The 21,019-nt window shown below is 40.0% G+C and overlaps 1 protein-coding gene across 20 annotated transcripts in view; it reads left to right on the top strand.

The window, feature by feature from the left end:
• BBS9 (Bardet-Biedl syndrome 9) overlaps window positions 1-21,019 on the top strand; it is a 438,558-nt gene that overhangs the window by 345,091 nt on the left and 72,448 nt on the right. For 19 of the 20 annotated variants that reach the window (XR_016222612.1, XR_016222613.1, XM_008261624.5 and 16 more), the window contains one exon: window positions 10,036-10,218. Coding sequence is in view for 18 of the 20 variants with exons in the window: in XM_008261624.5 (XP_008259846.2) it covers window positions 10,036-10,218 (183 nt within the window). In the remaining 2 variants the exon portion in view is untranslated. Of the gene's footprint in view, window positions 1-10,035; window positions 10,219-15,445; window positions 15,598-21,019 lie in introns of those variants that run through there. The other variant, XM_089315501.1, reaches the window with a different exon arrangement.

Raw genomic sequence — 21,019 nt, forward strand, 5'->3', positions numbered from 1 at the left:
TGGCTGCATAATTATTGATATGTCTGCATGTAGGAATGTGGCCTGAAAGAGTCTAAACTTAGCAACTATTTGGATCAGACCACATGGATGTTGTTTTTGGAGAGTGATAACTGTGGCATTCTCCAGGGCTTGTAAAATGAGCTCTCACATCGCCAACCATATATTCCAACTTTAACGACAATCTGTTCAGTGAGTAACCAGGGTCCAAAGAGCATTTATTCTTCTTTTTACAACTTGATTCCATTAATTATTATTTTTTTTAAATACGGGTTTCACTTGGCTATGGGTAGCTAATTTTATGGAAAGGGGTAAAAATTTGGTCAGCCAGGAGGAGAAAAAGGTAAAAATAGTTATCAGACTTGAGATCAGTAGTATTTTTAGCTTTATATTAGCCAACCATTGGAGCTAACTTCCTTTCAGCTGATTAAGTTACATGTCTATTTGGCAGATAAACTTTGCAGAAATAGCAAAATTGTCTCTGTGTCACTTGTAAATGATTTGTCTCTCTCATTTAACATTTTTATATATCAATGGTATATATTTTAAGAGCCCCAGCCAAAGTCTATGTTCTGACACTACCTGCCTTTTAGTTCTTCTGGGTAGAATATTAAAAAAGAATTCTATAGCATATAGTATAAAGAAATTCTCAGGAATAATTTGTTTTTCTAAAACCAGTTTTATGTGAATTCTCAAGGCATTTGGCAAGTGTAGATTGGTGTCAGGGAAAATTAGAATCCTAGACTAGAAAAACCATCATGACCTCTAAGAGGCACAGTAGTCATACCTTGGTATTAGGAAGCATCAGATGGCTGTTCCATAAATTAGCAGATCCTTTTATGAAGACAATTTGTGTGACTGAAGCTTTTTACAGAGTGGATATGGCACACTTTCCCTCTTGTCTTAGTAACTATCTCAAGCGTTAACATGGCTGTGTGTTCTAATCCTGGGTTTGGTTTACAACTTTAAGGTAAATGCATGTTAAAGGGGAATCCTCTATGTGTGGTGCAATAGACGTTAATCCAGTCTTCCTTCCTATTTATACTAAATAATGTAGCCAAAGTAGCTATAAATTGTTTTATGCCTTAGAAATAAGAACCCCATGGTTCTATCAGCTAGAGGTTCAGCACGTACATAATGAATGCACATGGGTGCTGAATTGGCTAGGAGCTTGCTCCCCAGACTTCCAGGTGCTTGTCTGGTATTCAAGCCATCTCCTTGACCTTCTCGTTTCCCTTTGAACCATATTTCATTGTTTGTGATCAAACAACAATTATTTTTGATACAAATTGGATCTTGGCACCAAGGTAACAGTTTTAGACTAGGTAAACTATTTCTTTCCCCTTTTAGTGCCAGACCTTTCCCATACTGAAGTCTGCAACAAATGCCATCTTGGATAACATCATTGAGAGAAATGTGCCCTGTTTCTTAACTGCTTCCAAATCTGCTAGACTGAAAACAGGTCTTTCTAACCCAGAGGGCTGCAGTCTGAAGAAGAAATCCATTTCAGCAGTCATCAGAGCTGTCTGTAGTTGGTGTTAGGCAACTCTGGCTAAAGGTGAATTGGAGAATTTTTTTTAAGTAGATGACAGATATATTGAGGTAGGTCTGTTGTTTCCATGTGACATCACTTGGGTTCCTTTCAAATTGGGAGTCTGACAGTGCCTGATTCAGTGCGTCTACAATTTAAGAGGCAGTTTTAGTATGGCTTCTAGTTGTGCTGGCTTTTTAGGTAGAATGACTTTGAAGTTAATCAGTTCATCCAGCATTTATGAGACACCCACTGCGTACCTGGTACTGGAAAATTTGGGACATGTTTGGGACTTATCAATTGCTCTTTTCACTGGAATTTTCTGAGCTTTTTGAGTATGAGTCTTGTTTTCTGTTGGCCTTTTCATGTCTTTCAGAAACATTTTGTTCAAAGCACTAAGTTTTCTAGCGGTTTCAATAAGGTAGAAATGAACATCAGAATAGCTAGCTCCGTAAGTCTCAGGATTTTTACAAAACAAGTAATACCAAGCAAACTTGTGTCTGTGTGTGCCTATTTTAAGATTTGTTAAGGGGGTAGACAAAGGGAATCCAGTGCTTATAACTTAGATTTTAGTAATGTATTTGATTCAGGGTCTCTTGACATTTTATTTGGAGACTTGATTAAATTCAGACACAAAATGAGCACTGTCCCATTAAGGGATTGGGGGGGGGTGTCAGAGACAGAGGGGGTGAACAGCTGTTCTGCCTCATTTTGGGAGGTGGTGGGTTGGTAGTGTGTCTTCAAGTAGCAGCAAAGGAGTCCTTCCTTTTCAATGTCATTGTTGATCCACTATTAAAAAAAAAAAAAAACACAGAATTTACCTATTGTACCTAAACTGATGTGAGCCATGATAAACTACAGAGTATTAAGGAATAGTGACTAGGAGTGAAACACATTAGAAATAAATGGAAAAGATGTTGACTACCTTTTTAAAAAAGTCTTATTTTATTTATTTGAAAGACAGAGTTAGAGAGAGGTACAGACAGAGATCTTTGATCCACTGGTTCACTCCCCAAATGGCTGTAACAGATAGAGCTGAGTCAATCCAAAGCTAGGAACCAGGAACTTCCCATATAGGTTTCTCCCATATAGGTTTAGGGGTCCAAGGATTTGGGCCACCCTCCTCTGTTTTCCCAGGTGCATCAGCAGGGGCCTGGATTGGAAGTGGAGCATCCAAGACTCCATCTGGTGCCCATATGGGATGCCGGCACTACAGGCTGGGGCTTTAACCTGTTGCACCACAGTGCCAGCCCCCTTAACTACATTTTATGGTTATTTTATAGGTGAGAAAACAAATGTGAGAGAGGTAAAGTAACTAGCCAAAGATCAAACAGGGAGTAAGTTGTATTACCAGTATGTATTCGTACTTACATCCAGTTGCCTCCAAGGTCATGTGATAATTCCACTATCTCAGATGTCATGAAGCCTAAATTGTAATATGATATAATCATTAATATATCCAAGTTTCTGCCCAGGTAAAGGTGCCTTTATTTGTGTCACTTATCTACCTTACATGAATTATTCTTTCAAAGTACCTCTTACTTTTGTTCAAATAGCTTTATTGAGATACAATTTACATACACACAACTCATTTAAAATGTACAAGTCAGTGATTTTTAGTATATTCACAGGGCTCTGCCACCAGTACTACTAATTCTAGAACACTTTCATCTCTCCTAAAAGAAACCCCACACCCATCAATTGTCATTTCCTAGTCCTTCTACTTACCTCCCATCCCCAATTTTATGCAACCACTGATCTGCTTTCTGTGTTTATAGATTTGCCTACTCTGGATATTTCATAGAAATTGAATCATGATATGTGTTCCTTTTTTGAGCTTTTTTCATTTAGCATAATGCCTTCAAGATCCATCCATACTGTAGTCCATATAAATACTGTTGTTTTTTTATGGTTGAATAATACTCCATTTTATGAATATGCCACATTTTGTTTTTCCATTTACCACTTGATAGACATTTTTCTAATGTTGTAGCTATTATAGATAATGCTGCTATAAATATTCATGAACACATTTTTGAGTGCACAAATATTTTTATTTTCAAGATATATACCTAGAAGTGGGATTGTTGGGTTACGAATGAACTCTTTAACTTTTGAGGAACTGCAGACTGTTTTCCAAAGTGACTGTACCATATTGCACTCCTACCAGCTTTGAGGACTCCAATTTTGTCACGTCCTTGCCAATACTTGTTGTCCTTTTTTTTTTTTAACACCTTTTATTTAATTCTCATAATCCCATCAATTGGCCAAAGAAAAATATTGTTACTGTTATTTTATAGATTAAAAATTCCAAGTCAATAAAAATTAAACAAGAAACCCAGCATGAGAACAAATAGAGGGTAGGAAGTGGCATGGATAGTTTGGAACAACGAGTCATCCAAAAGCAATTTTAAAGTTTTTGAATCTGATACTTAGAGCTATGTTGGATGTCAGAGATCACATTTCCCACATTTTAAGGGTGTTGAAACTAGAGCCCAGAAAAGGGAAGTACATTGAACACTGACATAAAGCTGCTTAGCGGCAAGCCAGGACTAGAAGCCCTGTCTCCTTGGCTCTAAAGCCAGTGCCTGTTCCAGAACAGCCTATTGCTTTCTTCCCAAGGGGGGGTGTGTAAACTCATCCACGTTGTAGGAACTCCAGTTTCTTAACTGCTTCATCCATGCCAGCCTTTTATTAAAATAAATCTATCTTAATTCGTATGAGGGTATTTGAAGGTCAGCAAAGCTGAACCTCCCATTGGGGAGCCCTTGATATAATTTGTTCCACATATTGCCTACGATGAGACTGATGCATAGGCAGAAAATCAGTGCAGTCAGAATTTCATGATGATCTTGCTTGGGTATGAATTCTGGCTGTGCCACTTGCTGACCTTTTCTGTAATTCTCATATGTTAAAAATGTGGGCAATACTAGTACCTGTGTCACAGAATTGTTTTCAGAATTAAATGAGATACTCCCTGCCTGACTCCTAGAAAGCCCTCAATACATACTATTATCATTATTACTGCTATTATTATTATTATAAAACATCAACTTACTCAGACCATTGGCAAATATTGTAATGTGAGATTTGGGGACAAATGCATCACCACCTTTCAAAAAGTAACTTCACTGAAGGAGCAAGTCTAAGAGCTGCTTTTCAAAGTCTTCATATTTTTAAGCTCTATGGGACATGGTTAATAAAATTACCTTTGTTAATAGAAGAAAACATGGTAATGTTAACTTCCCATCCTCAGATTGTAAACTAATTTCCCTTATACTGTGATGTCAGACAGTACCAACCAACGATGAAAAGAAACTAACCAACTCAAGTGAACCTCATATTAAAGGCCCAACAATGAGAAATCTTAACTAAAGTGCATCGGGCCTATTTGGGATGTAATATATTAGTAGTGTTTTTACTTAATATCTTTAATTTCCAAGATGATAATTCTAGATTGCTTTATGGGGCTACCTTGTATTTTTGTGTATTGGTGTAGAAGAATTGGTTCCCCCTGGAAAAACATTAAATGGGGTTGGGATCTCTGCCCCTTTCCACCCTTCTTCATGGTCATGGGCAGTGCACTCAGATGTCTGTGGTCTTCCATCTCCCCCACCTCTCCCAGGAGCCAGGTTGAGGGGATCAGTGATTGCTATCTCAGGAGTTTCAAAAGGACCAAATAATTTGGGTAGAACAGTCCTGAGCAGAGTGCCTGGCTCACAGCCAGACCTCAGTACATGACAGCTAAACAGCAATGCAGTGGGGTCCGTGTGCCACACACGAAATTGGGAAGCAGATTGGACAGTAAGTTTAGGTGAAGAAATTGGACATGTCCATGTTCATAGTGTGATTCATGTCTGCTCTGCTGTTGCTGCTGCTGCTTTTCTGTAACCAATTTTAGAGGCTATCTTGGCAGCTGGAAATATTTGGGATTAATTTCACACTCACTTTATGAGTTGAGCATTTTCCTGCAAGCAGCTCCCTGGGCCGCTGCCTCATTACTTTGGCATCATCTGATATGGCAGCCGGACAGAGATGTCCTTTGGGGTCTCCCTTTTATTTGGAAACCTTCAATTTGAAAAAGCAAAACAAAGGTCATCAACACATTGTGCTTGACGCTGTTAGCATTTATTGTTTCCTAAAGCCCTTCCTTTCTTTAGTCCTATTGAACACTAGGGAACACACATCTTGTTCAGCTGGTGGTGAGCCCTGAACCCCTCCACCTTCCCCCACCCCAGTTTAAGTCCTCGCAGCTGGAGCTGGTTGGCCTCTGTTCTCAGTTCCAGGTGAACAGCGTGAGCTCTTCTAGGTCCTGGTCACACAGACCTCAGTCTTGATGGTCTAGTTTTCCCAGCCCTTCTTACTGGGCTAATTCTGCTAGATTCATTTGGCTCTCATGGAGAACAAAGTATAAACTTGGCTGTTACGTGTAAAACTAAATTGAGAACATGGAGGTCTGTTTAGTATTTCATGCTGGCCAGTAGGTCAGGGAGATTGTCCTTGGGGGTAATTTACATAAGGAATTGTTTATCCCAATTCTTTCCAATTTCCATGACCACTTGGGGATAGCAGACTCTTTCCACAATGGCACAGCAATGCATCCACTGAGACTGAACATAGAGAGACAATGCTGCTCTCGTATTAATGTGTCTTGGGCCCTGCTCAGGAAAGAGCCTGTGGGTTGGGCTGCTGTCTCGCTGAGTCGTTCATCCACCACAGCTGTGTTTAGCAAGTTGGGTGGGTCCATGAACTGACATGCTGTTACACTTAGTGAGAATTTTCCTCTGATAGTGAGGAACGTGCATAAAGGCTTCACTTAAGTCCTAGCAAATGCCCCAAATATTTATTACGATCCACTGACTGCTTAGAGTGCAGCCTCCGTCTAGAAAGGGTCACACCCAGAATACTCCGTGGCTCCCCAGTGCCTACGGAGTCAAGTGTGCGCTCTTCACTGTAACATTCTGGGGCCTTGTGGCAGTAGGCCAGCTGAGCTTCTTAGTGTCATCCTTGTGTTTCCCAGAGTGGAATGGTAGTTCATTCCCAAACAAGCATCCTCTGCTTTTCTGCTTTAATGCTTTTTTCATGTAGCTTCCTTCACTTTTAAAGTGCCCTGACCCAATATCCATTTTTTAGGATTTACTTATTTGAAAGGCAGAGTTACAGAGGGGGAGAGGCAGGCTAGGAGCCAGAAGCTTCATCCAACTCTCTCATGTGAAGAGACTTTGCGCTGCTTTCCCAGGTGCATTGGGAGGGAGCTGGATCAGAAGTGGAACAGCCAGAACTTGAACTGCCCACCCATGTGGGATGCTGGCATTGCAGGCAGCAGCTTTACCTGCTACGCTACAGCACTGGCCTCTATTTTTTTTTTTTTTTTAAAGTTTTAGTTTTTGAAGGGCAAAGTGACTCATGGGGTGACAGGGAAAGTAGGTGGAACTCAAAGTGTACCTTATTTCCTTGGGACCATTTTCAAGGCATCAGTGTGATATCTCTGAATGTAGAGTTGGGAAGAGGTAGCCATTAGCTCCTTGATGGGAAGTGTTTCCAACATACAGACTCAATAGGCGTGAAGAACCTCAAGAGCTTAGTACCATAGTAGGAATGATTGAGTTCCAGTTGTTTATCACTTTTGCTTTAAAGTACTTTATTTACTTTTAAGTTTGTTTTAATTTTTAGTAATGACAATGTTTAACTGGCTTGCAAAATTCCTGAAAATCAAACAATTCTTTCTCTTTAGCTTAGTCACCTCCAGCACACTCCTGCTTCTTCCTCTACCCTTTCCTTTCGAAGGCCCTCTACACTCCAACAGTGAGTAGTAGTGCACCAGCTCTGAGCCTTGAGTGCTTCTCCTCTCAAGCATGTTTTGGAGTATAATAGACCCCAATGTTTGAATCCTGTTCTTTGTTTTACTAGGTGTGTGGTCAGGCTGGCTGCTTAATTTGCAGATATCCGTACAAAATGAATATGAGGGACCCTTGCTTGTTAAAAAGGCAGGAAGAAAGGGCTGTTAAAACAGCTCCTAAAATACAGTTTTTTCCTTTCTTCAGTAGTCTACTTCACAACTTCGATTGGTGTTTTTAATTTTCTATTTAATATATTTCCAAGTAAGGAAAAACTAAAAACTTTTAAATGATTGGCATGACTCTTACCATTAATCTTTGTGTGATCTGTGCCTGTTTTAAGTGTCAGAATTTGACTCACATGATTGAGTGCACATAGCTCCTCTTGTGTCCAGTATCCCACTGACTTCCCTTAAAAAAAAAAAACTCAATAAAATGGTGAAGTTCAGGACAAACAGCAGGGTGTTACACCAGCACAGAGCCCTTCTAAGCATGGGCATAGATGGCCTGTCGAGTTATGGGCACATGTCTAACATCTGCTGAACCTCAGAGTCCTCATCTGTGAAAGAGAGAGGATGCCACTTATGTGTTCGTGGAAGTGTGACGACTACAGGCACTGACACCTGTGTGGCCCAGAGCCATGTGCTTGCCGTGTGGCCTGGGCTCCCCTGACTGGCCAGGTTGTCACTAACATGGTCATCATGATAACAGCACTGTCCTCGGTCCTCTCGAGCATCCTCCTTACATGGTCCGAATCTTCCTCCTGAACTCACTTGCCTTTCTCATTACGATCTCTTGGAAGGTGGAAATTGGGTCTGTCATCGGTGCATTACCTATAGTGTTTCCCGCAAATTCTTTGCTTTACCTGGCACCCTGTGGGTGTTTATGACCTTGATCTTTGTATGCTTTGGATTTTTTGATGGTAAGCATCTGTGTGATAAAATTATGGACGCACAATGAGGCTTAAATGGTAACATTCCCAGGCAGAGCAGGAGTATAAACTTGGACTTTTGCAGGAGTCTGTTGTAATTATGGTGAGGGTTGAGGAAGCGTATGATTCCAGGTGTTTTGGTTTAAGGAAAGTGGCCTTTCTCCATCTCTTCGAAGGGACTTCTTGAAATAATGGGAAAGGGATGAGTTCCAAGCCCCATTCGAGTAAAAGAGGCCCCAGGGATATTAACTCTGGCCCACGGTAATCCGTCCCTTTGCTAACATCTTTCACACTTACTTTCTGTTCTGCACAATTAGGATATTAGTATAGCAGTGTTTCTTCCCACTAATTGGTTGTATATGTGTGTTTTCTTTCCAAGAAATTTTAAGATCCTTTTGGGGCTATGCACTGTTGTGTACTTCTTTTGAACACAAGTGGAAAGTAGCACAGTCCTAGGCACATAGTAAGGTGATGCACTTTATGTAATGCTGGTCTCTGTCCAAACCTCTGTGACTCCCTGCAGGGTTGCATGCGCACTGGGATTACTTTTTACAACTCGTGCAAGCCCTTAGCCAAGTAGCATGTTCACACAAGGACCTTCCGTTGCTCTGCCTTTCCCTAAACCGTATTTCTCTCCAAGTGTCTCTTGGACACTCAGAGGACTGTCCTTTTACAGCCCCTCCTCTCGCAGGGCCTCTGGGAGACCACACAGCTGTAGGCTCGATGCATTAGAATGATGCCTTTTTTAACAAGCCCTTTGGGCCAGTGTCAGGAAGTATCACCGACTGGATCGTCTGCACCGGACTTCGGCATCGCGTCTGAGTTTTGGCTGCTGCAGCTGGTGGGCACTCACATAAAGGTGCTCACGTTGCCCTGGCTTTTGCTGTTCTGCTCAGGGGACAGTCAGACGCCTGCAGCCTCTGGGCAGTCAGTTCATTACTTTTAATGAGCACAAAATTCACCAAGACATTAAAGTAAAGCACCAATGGGCAGTGCTGAATATTCCATCCAATTGTTGCTTTAGTTCTATTTTCCACAGGATTATTCAAAAGGATAAAAAAAAAAAAAGCCAATTCAACTCACTCCTGCCAATTTTATCCTAAATAGATTTGGCATTATAAAGCTAACACACCCTGAACTTTTTTTCTTTCAGGTCTCCGTGGGCTAGTGCTTGACATTTGTGCTAAAAATGATATTACTCAACAAGTCGAATGTTTAACATTATCTAGTTTTTAGATACAAATATGAAATAATGGATATCTCAATGACATGAAACATAAATCCTAATATCAGAGAAGCCAGTTATTTTTTTTCCAGTTATTTGCTGAAAAAGGTATAATGAATTTATAATTTTGAACCCCAAGGCAAATTCAATTATTTTGATAAGGATATTTTAATGAGTAATCTGTGGCTAGTAATAAAGGCAATAACTTGATTAGAAGCCACTTACATTATCATATACTGAAGGAGGTCAGTCAGTGGTGAAGAACACACTGAACAATGTCTCCATTAAAAAAGGTATTTTCTTCTGGCCATATGGATTTGGAATTACTTTGGGCATTTTCTTTTTTTAACAGGAGGAAGTGAGCAGATGAATGATAACTGTTTTATTACTCAACATAGTTTGTGCAAGACAAAGTTCATCAAGTTGTTTTAAAGAAAAACAGGGCCATGCCAAATGTAGTTTGCGGGCTCAGGAGCGGTGACGTTCTGGCTAACTGGAGTCTGTAACCGCACAGGTGACGGCTCTGGCAGATGCGGTGGAGGAGAACCGAGGCGACCTGCTGCAGTCCCTGAGCCGGCTGCAGAGTGCCACCCGCCTGCTGATCCTGCTGCTCGGGCTGTGGCAGAAGCTCAGCGCCGACCAGCTCGCGCTTCTGGAAGCAGCGTTTCTGCCTCTACAGGAAGACACACAGGAATTGGTAAGGACCCGCCAGCGATGGCACATGGCTGTGGTGTGTTCGAAGGTATCAGACGGAGCCATAGTATTCTACAGAAATGCTGTTTTCTTTCTCTTTAAACCGTGACAAAACTGTTAAACGAAGGCCTTTTTTCCCCTCGAGCTCTTTCAAAATAGGTCTGTAGTCCGTTTTTATGTGGCATCCACTCTATTTTTTTATGTGCTCTTCAATCACCGGGAAGCCAGGGAAACAGTGCTTTGACGGACTGAGTGATGGAACAAACTTCAGATTAGCTAATCCTTTCCCTTCCCGCCAGAGCAAACAGTGCGGCCATTTTAATTTGCTCAATGTCCTTAAATTTAAGTGTCACCTCAAAAGTTAGAACTGAGATGGCCTTGCTAAAACTGACAGAGTTCTTTATGCGTAGTTTATAAGCTCTCTTGCCCTTGAATCTGGGATAGGCCATTTAGAATGAAAAGGTCTCTCCGTGAGGGTGGTATTTAGAGTTTTAGTGAAAAATCACTTAAATAAAAACATCTCAGGTCTCTGAAGCATAGTGGTATATTTTACCAGGTACCATTCTGGGGAATGTTTTATGTGCTTCTACTAACAAGGAAATAATGTACATCTTGGAAATTAGAGACCTTTGAATTTAGTAGTTTTTTTTTTTTTTTGTACATTTCATAGCAAAAGATCATTTCAAATCCATTTTTAAACCAAGATATGAGAATGTGGTACTAAAAATAGTTCTAAAAGCAGTGTGTGAGTGTGTGTGTTTTAAATAGATTACTAGATCTCAGGTGCTATTTTAAGTGTTTCATAAGAATTCTCTAATTTAGTCTTAAAACAGTACCTTAACTATAAGTTCATGTTTATTTAACATATAAGAACATCTAGGCTCTGAGAGTTCCGTGTCTTTCTGACTTGAACCAAGGTCTGTCTGTTTCCTAGCTTGTAACCACTTCCCTGTATGTCTGTGAACAAAGTCATGAACATAATTTTGAAAATCACAAGTTTTATCAGATAAATTGAACTTCTCAAATTTAGGTCAAAATGATGTTAGATCAAAATGAATGGGAGTATAAAGAAATGGTATTTCATGGTCTCAGCATAATACTAAATAAACTGGAATACATATATTTAGTGGCAAGTAACAGAGTTTGACAAAAAAATTTACAACTAAAATTGACCTTTGAGAAGCTAGAAAAGGAGACAGTTAACTGCAATAATACAAAATATTGCAATGGTTACAGTTACATGTTATATTAATAAGAATGATAGCTATCATTTATGAACTCAGATTTAGGAGTTAAAGACTTAAAGCTGCCTCCCCTCACTCCCTCAAAAAAAGCTTGGTAGCATCAGAGTTCTTGGTCGCATCACTTAATCATCACAGTGGTCTGGGTTCTTTGTTTTTTAGATCTCTTTTGTAGCTTTAAAGGGAAACAATGGTAGGACCTGCCTTATAAGTTTTGATAGGAATTAGATGAGATCATTGAGTAGAGCGCTGTGGATTAGCAATCAGTAATGGAGGTGGTTTATACACTTTACATGTAAAATTTCTTGTCCTCACGAGAGTTGTGTAAATTCAGCATTTTACCTTTTCATGGCTGTTTGTCCATCTTCTTGACTCTACTTGACGGCAGTGCTGGTATTTATTCCTGTTCATCTTCTCAGTACCTGACCGTGCCCGAGCACAGCACAGTCAGTATTTGTTGGACAGATAAATGGAGAAAATGGTGAAAGCTAACAAGTGGTGAGCAGGCCGAACAGATGGAGTGGATGTAATCTCTAGCAGAAGGAAGTGGGGCAGGGCCAGCTACATAATTTGCAGGACTCAGTGCAAAATGAGAATGCAGGCCTCTTGTTCAACAAGCAAGACAGAAGTGCCTAAAGCACTGTTAAAACAGGTACAGTGTTCCCCTTTATCCATGGGTTGACTTTTTGCAGTCTCAATTAACTGGTCAACCATGGTCCAAAAAACATTAATATTTGTCAAGACTTTTTCAAGAGAAAGAAATCACATTCCTGTAACTTATTATAATATATTGTTATAATTTCTCTTTCATTATGGGATTGTCAATCTCTTCCTGTGCCTAATTTATAAACTTTTTCCTATACACACATTTCTATGATAAAGCACAGTAAATATAGGATTTGGTACTCTCTGTGGTATCAGGCATCCACTTAAAGTCTTAGACATATCCTCCAGGGGTCAACAAAACTTTTTGCAGTCTCTTTCTACTTGTAGTCTCTTTCTACTTGTCATGGGGTGCTTTGCTATTTCATGCCATTCTAAGTAATAAAAATTAAAATGGTTAGGGTGAATTTTGCCATTGATCTTTAAAATGTGTACTTCTACTTTGAAATGGAAGAAAGAGCATTAAACTCATATGCCGAATCAATATAATTACTCGGTTTGCATCTTGCAGCTTGTCCATGCACAAGTATTGTTCTTACAGAACTTCAGAATTCCTGTACAAGACTTAGACTTTATGTGCCTATTGATCAGCACTTTCTACCTTCACTGTATTGATGAGCAAGGAAGTACTAGAGGGAAAAACAAGTATGTGTCACTCTGTCCCTTTCCATCTACATCATTTTCCGTGTCAATGATTGGCTAATACAGCAAGGAAACAGAAATTTGGAAGGTTGCGATGGGCTTTGTTAGTCATTCATGTTTTGCTGTTTATATTGCCTTCTTTCTTCAAAACCAATTCCAATTTATAGAAAGCCTCTCAAGGTGGTCAGTGCCTTACTCAATCTAGACATTGCATGTCTTCCTTGTACTTGCCTGAGTCTCCCAGAATCCTCACTCATCATGGAGCCATGGGAAGTCTGAGCCCACAGGGCTGTGTGTGAATGGGGCAGGAAGGGGAAAGGAGGCATGCCTACTGCACAGATTTTCCCTTCTCATACACCTGCTTTATTGCCCCATCAAACTTCATTTACAAAATACAAGTTCAAAGATAAAATTAAGAATTTCAAGGTGGTGACAATAAGACATTCAACCAGGCAGGGCGCTTTCTCAACACAGGGACCCTCTCTGACTGCACAGTGCAAAAGCTCACGTGGCTGTCCCTGAAGTATGATTAGATTCAAAGAAAGAACTTCGCAGAAATACAAGTTCTAAATACAGGAGTTGATTCCCAAGAGATTATGGGATTTGCCACTCGGGAGCTCTGTAAAAGCAGCCTCATTTGTCTACGGGTCTATCAGTATCCCTTTGTGCAGGTAAATGGACTTTGTTTTTTTCTGAGCGCCATTTTCTATCTTGCCTGTGTTTTCTCGGCCATCATGCCTCCCAACATACGTAGAGAAGCATTCCGACAGCTCTTCTGAACTGAGATTAGAAGGTGCGTGTGCTCATTATGCCTATTGGCGTCATTAATGAGACAAGACATTTGATAAAAACATAACTTGGAGAAGAATGAATCAAAAAAGACATTTTAATACCGCTTGTTATGCTCTTCATCTTTAATTAGGTTGTGGTATTCGCTTTGGACTTAGACTGTTGAGACAGCTTATATGTCTTGAGAGAAAAAGAATCCTTTTTCATTCTTTAAGACACACACATACAGTGTGTGGTTTTGACATGCTAGTTCCCAATCCCCCGCTTTATGCCTTTAGACCTCACAAATAAATGTTATGTGATGGGTATCCCACTGAGATGTGAAAATGAAATATGCAAACCTGAAATAGCTTGGAAGGGAGGGTGAGGTGGGGAAGAAAGGACTCTCTTACCAGAATGTTGAAAATATCCCCCATATTGAAGTTATTATGATACCACAAAAATCTGAATGTAATTTAGATGGTTTGGTTGAGGGTGGATGGAGGAGTACATGTGTCAGGGAGAAAACTTGAGACATGTGAAGAACATTTTCAGAAGACTCTCAGCTCAAGGTCAGATGTCCCTACAAGTATTAGGAGGTATGAGGAAGTGCTAGGAGATGTTTTATTTACATTTCAAATGGCTCTGCATAATGACTTGTTGTGCTGTTATTAGACGGTATGTGTCATAAAGCAGGCTAAATGCAATAAAATCAACTCTGGGGTATTTTCTCCCTAGTAGCATCAGGTTTCCAAAGCAAAAGTATTTAGGAACTGCTATTCCTAATGATAAGCAATATTTGTTGTAACATATTATGAGTATTTTGTTTAAAACATTATCACATTTGGAATAAAATTCATCATTGTTTCATTTGATCTGTCTCTTTAGTAATGCTCTTCTGTTTTTGTCACTTCTCAATACTACTTGGGGGCAAATAAATGCTGGTGTTGTGAACTATTATGTGTAATTTTTTTAAGGTGCTGAAAGTTATATATGCCAGATGTGTTTTTGTAAGGATATCCCATTTCCCTTTAAGAAAAACATTAAATGTTCTATTTGGTATCTCCAAAAAGAGGTTAGCTCTTAAACTCAATTCTATCAGTAGATTTGATAATCCAATTTTATCCCTACCAACTTCCTGATGTTGAAGTTTTGACTACAATAATATTCCTTTAGAGAACCTAATAGGAACTTTTAAAAATGATTACCTTTTCATACCTTTTGGGCTAGTAACAGGCTATTTCAGAGTATTGGAATTCTCAGTGCAGAATTTGAAGATGCCTCTGACCCTCTCTCTTCTTGAAGTTCTTTGGAAAATATCTACCAAGGTCGATGAAGGCTGTGTTACTGGTATGAATCCAAGAGTGCTGTGTTACTACATGTCTCCCTCCCATGATGCTGCACCGAGGTCAAAGGGTACAAAGCTAGGCATCCCTCAGGATTGGCTTAATAGGGCAAATGTTGTTATCCAGTCTTTTATTCACTCAGTGGATAGTTATTAAGTACCTACTATGTTTTAGGTGTACTTAGCATACTTCAGCAAATACAACAAATCCTGTCCTTTGTGGTTTTACTACAGCATTGCAAGCAAGCATTCTAGTCCCATGCTGCCCCATCTGTTAGCCATGTGCCACAGGAAGTTTAAATAAGTTATAATGAAATAAAATTAACAAAATCACACTGGCCTTATTTCAACTGTTCTATATTCCCATGTGATGTGTGGCCACCACACTGGACAATCTCGATACAGAATAGCTCTGTTATGCTGAACGTGCTGTTATGTAGCACTGTTGGTCATGAAAATTTTTCCGTTAATAATCTGTGCGTGTTTTTAATACATCAACAAAAGTAGTTAGGAGACTGACATTAAGTTACGCCATGGTGTTTGCTTTAGAAGCCCTTATTTTGGTATCCTAGGAGCAGCAATGTCCAGACATCATCCCAGGAATCGGGAACTTCTCTGGGAAGATTTATGTATCTATAGAAAGGTGAGACAAGAAGCTGGCACAAGTACAGCTACTCCCTCTTCATATGGCCCATATAGACATTACAATCACAAATTGTTTCCTGTTGGGCCTGCCCATGGCCTCAGACTCCTTTCAAAAGCCGCATTCGAGGTAGTGAGCGTTACTTGGGGTTGGGGGTAGATGAATCTTCTGTGCCCCTCCTGATGTCCATAAAGACCTGCTTCTCATTATCATAGGAAACAGCTGAGATGACTAAGTGTATATTCAGCAGATGGTAAGACAGCAAGAAGGAGCTGTGTCTGTTTTTCTACAGAGCTGTAGAAATCAGAACTCCTGTTCTCATGTTCATTTGTGTTCACCTGACTATACAGGAGTTTTTTTTATTTTTTTAACTTTTATTTAGTAAATATAATTTTCCATTTAGTAAATATAATTTTCCAAAGTACAGTTTATGGATTACAATGGCTTTTTCCCCCCATAACTTCCCTCCCACTCGCACCCCTCCCATCTCCCGCTCCCTCTCCCATTCCATTCACATCAAGATTCATTTTCAATTATCTTTATACACAGAAGATTGATTTAGTATATATTAAGTAAAGATTTCATCAGTTTGCACCCACACAGAAACACAAAGTGTAATACTGTTTCAGTACTAGTTATAGCATTACTTCACATTGGACAACACATTAAGGACAGAGATCCCACATAAGGAGTGGGTACATAGTGACTCCTGTTGTTGACTTAACAATTTGACACTCTTGTTTATGGCATCAGAAATCTCCCTAGGCTATAGTCATGAGTTGCCAAGGCTATGGAAGCCTTTTGAGTTCGCCAACTTCGATCTTATTCAGACAGGGTCATAGTCAAAGTGGAAGTTCTCTCCTCCCTTCGGAGAAAGGTACCTCCTTCTTTGATGGCCCGTTCTTTCTACTGGGATCTCATTCGCAGAGACCTTTCATTTAGGGTTTTTGTTTTTGTTTTTTCTGCCAGAGTGTCTTGGCTTTCCATGCCCAAAATACTCTCATAGGCTCTTCAGCCAGATCCGAGTGCCTTAAGGGCTGATTCTGAGGCCAGAGTGCTGTTTAGGACATCTGCCATTCTATGAGTCTGCTGTGTATCCTGCTTCCCATGTTGGATCGTTCTCTCCCTTTTTTATTCTATCAGTTAGTATTATTAGACACTAGTCTTGTTTGTGTGATCCCTTTGACTCTTAATCCTATCAGTGTGATCAGTTGTGAACTGAAGTTGATCACTTGGACTAGTGAGATGGCATTGGAACATGCCACTTTGATGGGACTGAATTGGAATCCCCTGGCACATTTCTAACTCCACCATTTGGGGCAAGTCTGATTGAGCATGTCCCGAATTGTACATCTCCTCCCTCTCTTATTCCCACTGTTATATTCAACAGGGATCACTTTTCAGTTAAATTTAAACACCTAAGAATAATTGTGTGTTAATTAAAGAGTTCAACCAATAGTACTAGAACAAAAAAAAATACTAAAAGGGATAAAGTATTAAATTGTACATCAACAATCAGGACAAGGGCTGATCAAGTCACTGTTTCTCATAGTGTACAGGAGTTTTTAATGCAAGAGCAACAGTGTACTGCTTTTGGAACCTCATTGCATAGAATCCTAGAATTAGAAGGAATATTGGCACAGTATGTGACATTTTGCCTTTTTGTTTTCTTTAAAGGCATATTCCAAACCTTTATTAGATATTATCATTTTTTTCTATAAAAGAGAAGCTTAACTGTGTTCTTAAAAGTTGAATGATTACCTTCCCTAGTACTGACTTTTAAAATTCCCTGGGAAAGTTTAGATAGATGTTTACATCTGGGGGGGAAGGAGACTTGGACCTTCAGCCTTTTTGTTTGTTTGTTTTGATTGATTATTCCTTTTACATACTGATATGGAAAAGCTTATTTTTAACGTGTTCAACATGGTTCATGTGAGAAAACAGATGTTTATAATAGGAAATTCTATTGTGTGGAGGGACTTATCAGGGATCACTTAAAAGATTTACAGAGTTCTACGTCACAGGTCAGGTTTGATGTAAGGGCCATTGTGCCTGCTGTCTGGATTGAATGATGACCAAGAGGACTAATCATTACCATTATTAATGACTGCTTCTTAAAAGGCAAACAAAAGGAGGAAGTCTGGTGTCAGTATTAAGTCTGCTTTCATGACTGCTAAAGTAGCATCACAATTACAGCTGTCTATGGGAACACAGAGCAGAAAGTAAATATTTTAGTAATTCCCATGATCTTAGCCAGCAAAATAAACACAAAAGAGTTAGTTTCATGTTCATAAGGGCCACATACCCTGTGTCATTGCTAGTTAGATGCAACTGGTGTTATTTAATTGAATGATATTCTACCCTGCCAGAGTTGAATGTAGCATGTCTTCAAGACCCTTCTGATGACATGCTTGCTGTTCAGAAACTTGAAATAACTGAAATACCTCAGAATAGGAGCTAAGTGGAATAAAATGTGCATGTTGTGATGTATAATTTTTAAACTTTGCTCATATCTGTATCATGAAATAATGCTTTAATGGGCATGTTTGATATTATTTACACATTTTAAACTAGAAGAACTCAACATGGGAAGCAGGATACACAGCAGACTCATAGAATGGCAGATGTCCTAAACAGCACTCTGGCCTCAGAATCAGCCCTTAAGGCACTCGGATCTGGCTGAAGAGCCTATGAGAGTATTTTGGGCATGGAAAGCCAAGACACTCTGGCAGAAAAAACAAAAACAAAAACCCTAAATGAAAGGTCTCTGCGAATGAGATCCCAGTAGAAAGAACGGGCCATCAAAGAAGGAGGTACCTTTCTCCGAAGGGAGGAGAGAACTTCCACTTTGACTATGACCCTGTCTGAATAAGATCGAAGTTGGCGAACTCAAAAGGCTTCCATAGCCTTGGCAACTCATGACTATAGCCTAGGGAGATTTCTGATGCCATAAACAAGAGTGTCAAATTGTTAAGTCAACAACAGGAGTCACTATGTACCCACTCCTTATGTGGGATCTCTGTCCTTAATGTGTTGTCCAATGTGAAGTAATGCTATAACTAGTACTGAAACAGTATTACACTTTGTGTTTCTGTGTGGGTGCAAACTGATGAAATCTTTACTTAATATATACTAAATCAATCTTCTGTGTATAAAGATAATTGAAAATGAATCTTGATGTGAATGGAATGGGAGAGGGAGCGGGAGATGGGAGGGGTGCGAGTGGGAGGGAAGTTATGGGGGGAAAAGCCATTGTAATCCATAAACTGTACTTTGGAAAATTATATTTACTAAATAAAAGTTTAAAAAAAACACAAAAATCGGAGCATCACCCTGTGTCCCCTAACTCCTTTGCAAAACAGATAAGATTTAAATACATGTAACAAATAAAATTGAAGCCACCACAATGAGGAAAATAAGAATTGGTGTTATCTTTATAATGCTTACCAGTGTGGTTCCTGGTTTGAAGTAAATTTGTCAGTTCAATTTCCTTATACTTTTCCCCTCCCAGTTTGAGTCTACGGATCGCAAAAGGTGATTGTGACATTCCTGTGACACTGCATCCTTCTAAAAACACACATGTAGAAATTAGTGACTTTCTTTCCTGGGAAACCAGCTCACCCTCTGATCTATACCCATGTGCAACTCTGTGTCGGCATCTGTGTGTGTGTGGTCCTTTACTCTGGCCTACAGGCTACCTCCTTGACGTGGGCCCTTGTTTTTCCACCTGGCCATCTGGAGAGGCATCCAGAGCAGCCTTGCTGTCCGTGCGTCTGCAGTGCTCTGCCCTGCTTGCCTCTGCTGGACTCGGCAGCTGCGCTCTCCTGTTATGCAGCCGCTTCCATGCTTCCCGTGACCCTCTTGTCCCCTGTGTTCAGCGTGAACGCCAGTGCCAGCATTTGGGAGCATCAGTCCCGTTGTTCCACCGTCTCTTGTCTCTGAAACTCATTTTTTTGTGATTCCCCAACTCCCACATCATTCTAGGAAAGCTGAATTTCTGTATATATGCATCTTCTCTTTCTCACACCAGGGCCAGCAGTGCCTGCCTTTTCCTTATTAAAGTAATGGTCTCTGCTCATTCCTCCATCTGCTTTCTTTAAGAGCAGGTCAATTTTCATTTCCTCCCTTTTATTCTGGCTTATATCATCTTGTGAATTTCACTTGGGGGTGTGATAAAATGTAGCTCTCATTATGTACTTCAAAATCTCCCAAGTGCTTGCCTCGTGTTCTAATAAATATAAGGACAAATTCTTACACATGTCCACTGACTTAAAGGGGCTAGGCGTATGTCAGCACTTATCTGTAGATTGCCTGATACTCTATTTCTTTTCCTTTTTTCTTTTTCTAAATCTTGTATCATGTTCATCTTATTTTTTAAAGGCAGAGAGACAGGAGGGAGAGGTAGGGAGAAATAGAAAAAACAATCTTTCATCTGCTGGTTTCTGCCTCCCCTCTCTCTGAAATACCCACGACAGCCAGGGTTGGGTCAGGCTGAAGCCAGACATTGCTAACTCAATCCAAGTCTACCACGTGGGTGCAGGGACCCAAGTACTTGAACCATCGTCTGCTGACTTCCCAGGGTGAACATTCATAGGAAACAGATGGGAAGCAGAGCTGGACTCAAAACTAGGCACTCAAATGTGGAATGTGGTGTCCCAGTTGCCATCTTAACTGTTGGGCTAAATGCCCTACTCCATGTATTTTCATAATATCTCATAATTATAGACATTCTTCCAATATCTGTATTTTATAATCATTTTTTGAAAAGGAATCATATTATCTTCATTTTATATGCCTGTTTTTATAAGCTACCTAAAGTATTTAGGGGCTCTATAAGAGGAAAACTTGGTCTCTCCTGCACTGTTGTAAAAAGGTATAGAAGGGCTAGTGCTGTGGCATAGTAGGCCAAGGCTCTGCATGCAGTGCCAGCATCCCATATAAGCTCTGGTTCATGTCCTGGCTGCCCCACTTCTGATCCAGCTCTCTGCTATGGCTTGGGAAAGCAGTACAAGATGGCCCAAGTGCTTGGGCCCCTGCACCCATGTGGGAGACCTGGAAGAAGCCCTTGGCTTCGGATCAGCCCAGCTTAGGCCATTGCTGCCATTTTCAGAGTGAACCAGCGGATGGAAGACCTTATTCTATGTCTCTCCCTTTCTAACTCTACCTCTCAGAAAGATATAGATATATTGATAACTAGATCACCACATACACACACACACACACTTGCTCTCGTATCTTCATATTTAGTAGAAATGAAAATGTACATATTGTATCAGCAACAAATATGTGCAAGTGAAAGCAACTGTCCTGTATATTGCATTTTTACTGATTTAGCCAAGTGTAGTAAAAAGGATGCTGACAAGCATGGAGTAAAATAGACCCTCCTATTTCTGATAGGATCTTCCCAGAAGAGTCTTCTAAGAAAATGTAGGCCATAAAACTAATCCTACAGTTGAAATCAGTATTGAAGTTAATGTAGTAAGGATGGTAAACTAAAATCTGT

Source organism: Oryctolagus cuniculus, chromosome 16 (assembly GCF_051225735.1).
Source record: "Oryctolagus cuniculus isolate XC-2025 breed Fujian yellow rabbit chromosome 16, ASM5122573v1, whole genome shotgun sequence".
Classification (NCBI taxonomy): Eukaryota; Metazoa; Chordata; class Mammalia; order Lagomorpha; family Leporidae; genus Oryctolagus; species Oryctolagus cuniculus.